General features: G+C 45.5%; 1 protein-coding gene and 1 non-coding gene across 2 annotated transcripts in view; one reads left to right on the forward strand and one right to left on the reverse strand.

Annotated features, from left to right (window-relative positions):
• Tjp2 (tight junction protein 2) overlaps positions 1-10,309 on the reverse strand; it is a 91,984-nt gene that overhangs the window by 24,285 nt on the left and 57,390 nt on the right. The window contains exons 4-9 of the mRNA XM_004637210.2: positions 7,915-8,018; positions 7,056-7,209; positions 4,978-5,086; positions 4,738-4,874; positions 3,566-3,632; positions 2,344-2,494 (exon numbers count right to left, since the gene is read on the reverse strand). Of these exons, the coding sequence (XP_004637267.1) occupies positions 2,344-2,494; positions 3,566-3,632; positions 4,738-4,874; positions 4,978-5,086; positions 7,056-7,209; positions 7,915-8,018 (722 nt within the window). The remainder of the gene's footprint in view (positions 1-2,343; positions 2,495-3,565; positions 3,633-4,737; positions 4,875-4,977; positions 5,087-7,055; positions 7,210-7,914; positions 8,019-10,309) is intronic.
• On the forward strand, positions 4,159-4,261 carry LOC111818326. Its single transcript, XR_002822347.1, has one exon. It is a non-coding gene; the product is annotated as a U6 spliceosomal RNA (small nuclear RNA).

A 10,309-nucleotide genomic window follows, 5' to 3' on the forward strand; every position in this document is an offset into this window, starting at 1 on the left:
CCCTGCCCCAATTTGCAGGGACAAGTCCCAGTCTTCAGAGGAGCTTGATCTTTGCAGCCGCACCACTTTGGAGGAGCTCCGATCTTCACTGTGGAGCGCTGGTCTTGGCCATCATTGTAGAAGAAAGAGGGGCTTGATGGACGCCGCAGCTGCTGCTCCTCCTCTGCTCTTCACTGTTTTCTGCCGCATGAACTGCTGTCGTTAGCCTCGGAGACAGTGGAATATGGACTGAACCCTCCAGTAACTGTGAGCTAAATAAACCTTTCCTTCCTTCATTATGAGTGTCGGATATTTGTCCCAGCAACGAGTACAAAGTAAGACACACAGAAACACACAATGGAGAACAGCACTGAGCCTGCCAAGACTTCGCCTCAGACATTCAGGTTGGCCACAATAAGCAGCGCTGAAACAAAAGCAGGTGGAAAAAGCCAGGGTGGTGCTTTTGCACCTGAAAGTTACCCTGCTCAGTTCTCTGTGATAGATACTCTTTTGTTAGGTATTTGGTAGTCTGCAGGGCGGCTGCCACAGCCTGTGGAGGACTCTTTGTGAGCTACAGCTTCTAAGAATGCAGCAGCTTTCCTGTCCTGGCAGGCTAAGTCAGTCTCCTCCGGTACTTAACAAAACTGAGGGCACCTTGTGCAGGGAGCAGAAAATTTATTCCTCCCTGTGAACGCGCACTGCCTACTGCCCAGCCACCATATAGGATTACTGCAGGAGCAGCCAGTCTGCACAGCTTCTTCCTTGTTGCCACTGATATCTACCCTTTTCTCAAGTGTAGTGTGGACTGCTATGACCTTTCACCACTGAAGCAACTCGCCCTGTCTTTAATAACCTCGACAGGTCGGTCAGGTGCCTAGGAGGATTCTCTCCTTTTTATCACGGAAATTTTAAGAGCTCACACCCCCTTAATGACATATATTTTACCCTTGTATCTTAAGTGAGCAACACCTCCAAATCTCTGGCTGATGTCCTCTGGCTTTACACTACCTATGAAATAGCTTTCTTTAGTGGCATAGTTACCAAGAGTAAGCTGGTACGAGCTGGCATTCGGACGGGATTTTTATCAGTAGCGCTCGGTGGGGCCTGTTTCCGAGTATCATGTGCTGCTGCGAGGTTCACTCGGGCACAGTCTTACAGGATCCCCAGCGCAGCCAAGGGGCAGCTAGAATTTCACTGGAAAGCTTCAGCAAAGCTCCTGACAAGGTCTGCCCTTCCTCTGCTCCAGAAATGAAATACGAACTAGCAGGATGCAGCCAAGAGCTGAGAAGGAAGGGCCACCTGCCTCTCTACGCGGCAGTCTGCTTCCGCATGGATTCCATGACATTTTCTCTTCCTCAGGACCTCTACATACCATCTTTCCACAAATATCAGCAAGGGTACAAAGAAACCAGAAGCAAACAGAAGTCCAGTGACCATTTCCCAGCATTCACGTCTTGCAGTAATCGGGTACTTAGTGTTCTTAAAATTTATTCTAATGTCTATTTTAAATATGTATTTGTAGCTCATAAAATGCTAAAATTACCAATCTATAAGTTTTTCAATACCAATAAGTTACACAAATGTAGAGCAACTTGAAATGTACCATTATCTGATTAGCCAGGAATTTCTGTTGCTAGAGAATTTTATATGGGTGGCCGCTAGTGGGACCTCCCTCAAGGACCAGGAGCACAAAGCCCCGGGGATTCTGGGGTATCAGTCAGATCAAGGTCTGATGCCACACCCACATCTGCTCAGGTACAGGTCACTGCCTTGAAGGGTGACACCTGGCAGGGGCAACACTAGACACACTGAAAACCCAAAACTCCACAAGATCTTTTTGAAATTTGTTTCTCACAAGGTAAGTCTCAATTTTCTTTCTTCTTCCTTTTTTGGTCAATCAAACTACAGCAGTACCTCAGTAGGCTGGTTCTACACGTGCAACGAGTACCCAAACCAAGCAGTCCCAAGCTATTTTGGCCAGGAAGTGACTTAGAAAATCACCAGGCAAGCTACTCTGACAAGTCCTAGTTTGCATGTAGAATATCAAACAAATAACAAACACTGGCCCAACACTTTTGTGCCAAAATGTTTGTACCACCAAATTTTAAGGAATTCTGAAGTATACTAGCTGAGTACCAAGGTCTCACTGTAATAAAAATCTGAGCAAAGGTTTTAAACATTATTAAATCCTCACTGACATGGGGGTTAAATCCCCCTAGAGGGGGAATACTCATGGCTGAAGACAGGACTGCCAGGAATACCGAGCCCTGAGTGGAAGACGTCACCAAGTCTTCTGTTGGTCTGCTTTCCCTGGGAAGGAGCACCCACAAATTGGCCCTCACAGCCCGGTCGGGCACGCTTTACCTTCAGGATCTGGTCTCCTTCCTGCAGGCCCGCCTGCTCCGCCGCGGTGCCCTCTTGAATGCCAGCAACAAACAGCCCAACGTCATTGCCACCGGCCAGTCGCAGGCCCACGCTGTCTCCTTTCTTGAACTTTACCATCTTGGTGTCAGGGCTGCAGCAGTTGTGGTTTTAAGCAGAAAAGAGGAGGGAGATTCTTAATTGTTTGAGTTTTTGTTTTATTTTTTTCCAATTTTTCTTAGCTCATGTGTGCAGTGCACCATGGGAGGAGGGCCATGTGTGCAGCCTTAATTCTTTTTGTGTCCCTTTCCCTGCTTCCCCTCTTTATTTTTTGCAGTGCCTGGGACCGAACCAGGGCTTGCACATGCGGGGCAAGCACTTTCCTACTGAGTGCTACCCGGGCTGTCCTCAACCTTGGGCTGCTTCTGCCTGAGCTTCTTGAGAGGCTGGAACTTCAGGCATGCACCACCATATGCAGGGGCCCCACATCAGCAGCTGAGAGATTTATTTTCCTGTATGGACCAAGTGAGCTACACCTGACAAAGCACTCGCTCATAGTTTTGCATTTATAACTGCATCTTGAGACGGTCAGATGAATGTGAGCCGCCCACATTACTGGTATAAGAGCAGACACATAACATATTTTCATCAGCTTATTTAAGATGCAACCTCAAATAATTTTAGCTCTAACCCTACTCTAAGTTGGTAGACCTCAGCGCATGATTCTTTCAAAGGAAAGCCTGCTAGCAGCATCCACAACACATAATGAAAACACAGGCCAGCTCCGAGGAGGTCGGTCCTCGTCCTGCTGCTGCTCCTAGTGCTAGGGCCGGAGGGCTCCCAGTCAAGCACAGAGCTCCACGGCTCTCCTCCTCCATGCTTTCTCCACACTGGGGCCACAGGCACTGCAGTCGCCACACAAGCACTGGAGCCTGGAAACACTTGTCCTTCTTGCAGGCTGTGTATCTGGCCAACGCGAATAATCCAAATAACAGTCTGGAGAAGCAGCCAGAGAGGCGAACAGTACACATTACCTAACAAAGCCCACCCGCTTCCACATGCTGCTTCTCCTCTTTCCTATGAACATAAGCGACAGGCGTTGGTTCAAGGTAGCTAATAACATGAAAAACTGTCCCCTGAGGGGGAGACCGCAGTATTCTGGATTTCAGTTATGAGACTGGCTGTATGGACGAGGTAAGAAAAAAAGGAAGACAGAAACACATACCCATATATTGCTTCATCTTCAGGACTAGGACGGAGGAAAGTTCTTGGGGTTGCTCTGGGTACAGGAGCTGTGGATTAAAACATCCATTATGGGCTGAGGTTACAGCGCAGGGGTACAGCACCTGCCTAGTACACGTGAGGTCCTAGCTTTGATCCCCAACACTGCAATGAAACACACAACCCTATCCTTATCACTCTAGCACAGCATTTATTTCTAAACAACATTTATTTCTAAATATACAGCAGAATCTACAAACACTGCTATGTCTGTCTCTTATTCTACATCTGTATCGTCACATGATAAAAAAAAAATCTTAAGATGAAGCTTAATTTGGAGGCATGAGCAGGACCCAACTGTTTCTCGGAGTGAAAAGAAAAACAGAGCTCCAAAATGCAAAGCAAAACAAATACCACTTTTTATACCTGAAAACCATAGAACAATGCCGTGTGGCCACAGAGAAATGTCTACGTATTGAAAACTGTAACAACTGCAGGGGGGCGGGAGCAGAGTTAGGGTGAGGTTGGGCCCACGGAGAGGGATCAAAGGGCCAGAACATATTAAATGTGAGAAAACGTGGTAACACCTGATGGCAGTGCTCACTTCGGCAGCACTATACCAAAACTGGAATGACAGAGAAGATGAGCGTGGCCCCTGTGCAAGGATAACATGCAAATTTATGAAGCATTCCTTTTATTTTTTTGGACCAATTTTGCATGCTTGTATCTGGTAACCTAAACACCTAATTTGAAGACAACATTCTGCAATACAACCACCATTGCTGAATTCCTATTATTTTGTTTAGTGGAATTCTGTATTGTTTCTAGTGAAGTTCTTTTGGTTTTTTATTCTCTTTAAATAAGGAAAAAAGAATCTATAAATCTGTAGGAAAATAATTTGTTTTCAAAAAAACCTGATGGCATACAGCAAAGGCTGTTGTGTTTCTATTTTTCAACATTAAACGACAGAGACACAAAAGGGCCTCTTTATATATAAGAATTGTTTCCTATAATTTCTCCCTCTCCTTTCAGCTGCCCTCTGGACTCAACTGCTGAAAATGTGTGGTGCTGGCCTGGCAGCAGCTCAGTCAGAAAAGAGCGGGATTCACCCCCACAGACCCTAGCACAACTCCAGAGCCAACCACCAAGAAAGAGAGGGTGGCTGTCAAGCCTCACCTGGGGGTTCCTCTTGGGCTCGGGGCTCCTTTTTGGTCTCTGTGACCACAGCAGCTACACCTTCCCCCGAGGCCTTGAATGGAGTGGGGGTGGCCCCCATCCTGGACAGTCTGCCCGGCGGCGCGTCCTCTCTCGAGCTTAAAAGCGCACACATGGTCATGTCTCAGGGGGCGCAGAGTTCACCAAGATGCACGTGTGCGCACACACGTTGACACCAAGAGAAAACACACGTCGCCTTACCTCGGCCTCTCCTTCAGCTTCTCATTGGAGGAGTGGTAATCATAGTCAGAATACTGCTGGCGTCTCTCCTCTGGAGAAAATGACCGGACTGAGTCCATTTCTGAGATATCTGGTTTCAAAATGAAGAGACACTTTTTGGTAAAATTTAAGACATGTACCAGAAATTGTCCTATTTTCTGGGTAAGAGACGTGGGAAATGGAAGACAGGCAGACAAAAACAGGCTACCAGTGTAACAATCTTTATCTAACAAAGGGAGAAAAAAAAAAAAAAAACACTCAATTAGTTTACAGGAAAGGTAGAAGAGGAAGCCAAACTCAGAAGCATCTATTTCTCTCATCCTGCTTTCTGTCAAAGCTGCTACTAAAACGTCACCATTCCACCAAGTCTCTCATCAGTGTCTGCAGTGGTGCCAAACTCTGCACACTTGGTCTCTTTTGTGCGATGGCCCGGCACCCGCATGTAGCCTCCGACATCCTTCACACACACACACACACTGCTGAATCCCAGCGGGGTTACCTGTAACCACCAACATGACATGAATGCTACACACACAGCTCTTCTATGATGTTGTTCAGGGAATCATAAAGAAAATAGAAAGCCATGAACAACAAGTACAGAAGAGACAGACCCGTGAGCAGGCAGGAGGCCGTGGTAGACTGTACTTACACACTGCTCACATCAATTCAATAAATACGGTTGTGCCTTTTGGAACATTCTCGAATTTTCTCCCCGGAGCACTTTTAATCTGTGCTTGGCTAAATCCAAGCATGCAGAACTCAAGGATATGGAGTATTAAGTCATGTGTGTATGTGTTCATCCTCACCAAGAGAGACTAGTGCTTCCCAGACTGTACTGCACATTCAAATCCGCCAGGGAGCTTACTCGGGTGCAGCTGCTCCTGGCTAGGGCCAGGATCCTGCAACTGTCTCAAGCTCCCAGACAGCACAAAGGCTGCCAGGAGCTGGGGACAAAGGACACAAATTGTGAAATCCGGAGACACTGCAGTCACTTCTCCCCATCCATTGATCAGTCTTTGGTGACACTGAAAACTAAGATTTTAGAAAGAAATTGTTCAAAACACAATCAACAAAGCTTTGTTGGAAAGCTTAGGAACTATGTCTATTCATTATCAAATTACTGATGATTTTTACAAGGTTAATATGTCATCCTATAATACATGCTGACTAATGCATTTAGCTTTCAAAGAGGAGAGGTAACCTAGATGACTAGCCAGTGATCACACTACTAGCCATGTTGACTATTTTAACTAGCCTCAAAACTGTCTTTATTAGAAATCCAAACAGCCGGGCTGACAAGATAGCTCAGCAGTCTAAAGCACCTGCTTAGGCAAGCTTACGCAAGCACAGGGGACTGCAGTTTGATTCCCAGCACCACATGTCATGCCAGCCCCGCTCTCAGGGTAGGCTGAGTTGGCCCAAAAAAACCCAAATAGCCACTTAAAAAAAAAAAAAAAGTAAATGCAAGAAAGAGGTAGTAGTGATATTGAACCTAAGGCCTTGTGCATGAATGCTGAAGAACACTGCCACTGAGCTACACCTTCAGCCCTTCATGTTCTGAGACAGAGTCTTATTAACCCAACCAGGCAGGCCTTGAACTTGCAATCCTCCTGCCTCAGCCTTCCTAGATTCTAGGATTATAGGAATGTGTACCACATCAGGCTTTTATTTTTGAGATGAGGATCTCACTATGTTGCCCTGGCTGACCTTGAACTTCTCAGCTGGAGTGATCCTCCTGCCTCAGCCTCTTGGACAGCTGGAGCAAGAAGAGTGTGACCCTGTGCCCAGCCTGCGTATGTATTTACTAACAAGTTTTGCTTTCAGTGGCCTGAGTCTTCTAGGAGTTCACAAGTATCCAGTATCAGAATTTCATGTTGGAAGAAACCTAATTTCAGCAGATAATTTATTAAGCGGATGACTGAAAATTTATCTTTCAAAATTAAAGTTGAAGAGGAAGGCTGCTCCCGGAAATTCAACCTCCAGCTTGGATGGCTGTGCTCCTGAGAGATGAGAATGCAGAGGTGGCGGCTCTCCTGTCCTCTGGCCAGGGCTTCCCTTACCTTCCAATTCTGAGTCGCTGTCATTGAGCGATGGGATATTGATGAGCGTCTGCTTGCTGTCTCTGAACACAACAAGCTGGAGTTTTCCTCGAGACTTCTCTATCAACTTCCCGGCATCGATTAATGACATGTTCTCAGTGACGGTCCCATTGATCTGTGTATATGAACGGTAGGATTATATACACTCCTTGTAAGCTAGATATCAAAATTCTTATCTGCCCTTCTAAAATATGTAAACCCTCTGTTCAGATATTTAGATGGACAAGGATATAACTCTGTATGCTTGGATCGGAAACACAAGCATGAAAGAACCGCACGGCCTTAAGTCACTGCTATTTAAACTCCACCCAAAATGACAGTTTGCTTACTACTGCAACGTGTACTGACTGAAGAGGTTTACAAAACTTATAAATATTCAGTGTTCACACACCAGCAGCTCTCCCTTTCCTCTCCCTTGGCTTAGGGCAGCTGTGGAAAACCTATGGCACACATGCCACAGCTGCGTGTAACAGTGGAACCTCAAAGGTTCACCATCAGCAGTGTAGGGAACAGGAATCTAAACTTGAAGCAAAGATGGAGAAGGAAAGTGCACCTTGACATATTCAATAAACTACTACAAGGCTCCAAGTCTGGTGTGTGTGCTTGACCTGGAGCAACTGGGGCGGAAGCCACAGCCCCTGCAGGCCAGGCAAGCACTCCGCCACTGGGCCTGGATTTCCTGATAAAAATCACCCCACTATGCTGCTCCTCATATCAACTCCCATTGCAACGAAGTCAGTCTGTGCTGGCACTTGAATGCAGAAATGCGGGTAAGGAATGCGTGAGGGCACTCGGCTGTGCCCTGGCCTCATCTGCCCACCTTGAGGATCAGGTCCCCTTCATGAAGATTGCCATCCTTAGATGCCAGACCTGTTTTGGTCATTTCCTTGATGAAGATCTGACTGCCCAGCCGGAGACCATACTCTAGGAGACAAGCACATGAATACATACATATGTCATTAACTTGTTCAGAAAATAGCCTGGCTTTTAGGAACAATGAACAGTGTTTAGGAAAACTCAATTCCATACAGGAGACATTCTGTAAGACAACAGCTTGGGTGCTTCAATGAAAGGGGAGGTGGGGCGAAAGGACTGTGCTAGGGGGAAAGAGCCATAAAAGCCAAATGTAATTCGTGAACCATGATCAGATTCCTGATCTAATGTAAAGATGAGGGCAGGGTATGTCCCTTGAGTAATTCCAAAGGGAATCATATGAAACTAAAGGTTGTAATGTTTGTTCCCTCAAGCAAAACAATGCCATTAAGGGGAGGTTGGGGAATGTTCTTACGCTTCAGAAATTTCACCTAAATAGTTCACCAACATATTTATGAGTAGCAACAGGCAGCGCTGCCTCCAATTTGCTTTCCAGTGCTTCCCCCTATAAACATGGAGAGAAAAGGATAGAGGCTGGAAGCACAGGGCAGAGAGAAAAAGAAAGAGGGAGAAAGAAAACAAATGTAGTGAGCTATCCCAGCTGGAAAAACGAGGTGAAGGGTCTGTGGGTGTTTGCTAGGAAATAAATACTTTTTAAATAAAACGTTGGAGGAGAAACCCTCCGCAAATCCTGACTAGACCTTCTGCTGACGTGAGCTACCCATAGGAATACTGCCCAACAGCTCAGGTGCTTGGGGTTACTGGAGGACACTCAGCACGTGTAAAAGGATCAAGCCAGCAGGCAGAGCAGTCGCTAAAGCACTGAAAGAAAACCAGCAGAGCTGGTGGAGGAAAGGCTGGACTTGGACTTGACATAAAATAATGATGATGTTATTTACTAGGGCTGCATTTTTTTTTTTTTTTAACGAGGGCTGCATTTTTAAAGTGCTACTCTGTCTTGATTTTACTAATTAAGACCATAAAAAACAACACACATAAGGGAGAATTTTGGTCCCTTAGGAAGCCATCACAATCCAGCATACTTGAAAACCGGTACATTCAAATTTATAAAACTATTTTTCTGAATGAAAGTTCTGTAACTGCAGAATGAAGCCATGTTCTATAATCCAGTCAAGTTATACATTTTCAAATTTTTAAACAAATGTTAATGGTTTGCGGGAAACATGATGCCACAGATTGAAGTGAGCAGGTGCATCCCCACCCCACTAGGGACTGCAGTCAAAGCCCAGAGGGGAAGGGCACGCTTGCTCACACAATGATGCCCCTGTACTGTCAGCCAGCCTCAAGGCCCCCTCAGCAGGGCGACAAGGGGGCCCAACACCTGCTCACATTCTTTCTACCTTCTTAAAAACTGTCCTCTCACAGTCAGCTCACAGATGCACTGGTGTGTAGGTGTATCTTTTTACCCTATACTATAAGTATCTGATTTATGAAACGGTTGCATTATAGAAGAATGACCATGACAAAGTGAGTCTCATACACCTTTGACACAAATAATGCAAGCCCTAAAGACACCAAGCACACATACAAATACTGTGAATTAACTAGTGCTACTTTTAGTTTCCTTAAAATGGTAAGATAGACCTGTGAGCACTTCCGCACCTGGTTCACATCTAAGAATATTCCTAACAGGAGGTCCCTTCCTGTCTGAAAGTTTGCAACTTGAATATTCCTAAATAGGGGACTTACTGTACCAAGGATCAAACCTAAGTAAGGATTCTAAACTACACTCTTAGACTTTATTCTTAATTCTGAGACAGGAGTTCATTAAGCTGCCAAGGCTGGACTTGAACTTAGAATCTAGCCGCCACATTAGTAGCTAGGATTATAAGAGGGTGCCACTGTGCCTATAACAGGTACTGCTTCAATAAAGAAAAAACATCAGCTTCTAAGGCATTCACAAACCAGGTGACTTGGCGCCCATGAAATGCAACAATGGCGATATCAATGCACAATACTCTTGATTTTCTTTTGTCTTTGTGTGCATGTGGTATTGAGAACAGAACCCACAGCCTTCACAATGAGTTACACCCCTAGCCTATTTATTTATTTACTTGAGACACAGTATTGCTAATTTGTATGGGCTGGGCTCAAACTTGTGATCCTTCTGCCTCAGCTTCCAAGAATGAATTTTTTTCTTAACAAAATGTAGATCTTGCCCAATGCAGGATTTCGTCAAAGATTCACTCTTACGCAAACGCAACCAGCTGTGGCTACCTTATTGCATAATATTAGCAAAACCAGAAACAGTTTTAAAAGGTGAAACACGAGAGATGCAGCTCAGTGGCAGAGTACTTGCCCATCGTGCATGAGGTCCTGGG

Source organism: Octodon degus, unplaced genomic scaffold (assembly GCF_000260255.1).
Source record: "Octodon degus isolate 3935 unplaced genomic scaffold, OctDeg1.0 scaffold00087, whole genome shotgun sequence".
NCBI classification, from domain to species: domain Eukaryota; kingdom Metazoa; phylum Chordata; class Mammalia; order Rodentia; family Octodontidae; genus Octodon; species Octodon degus.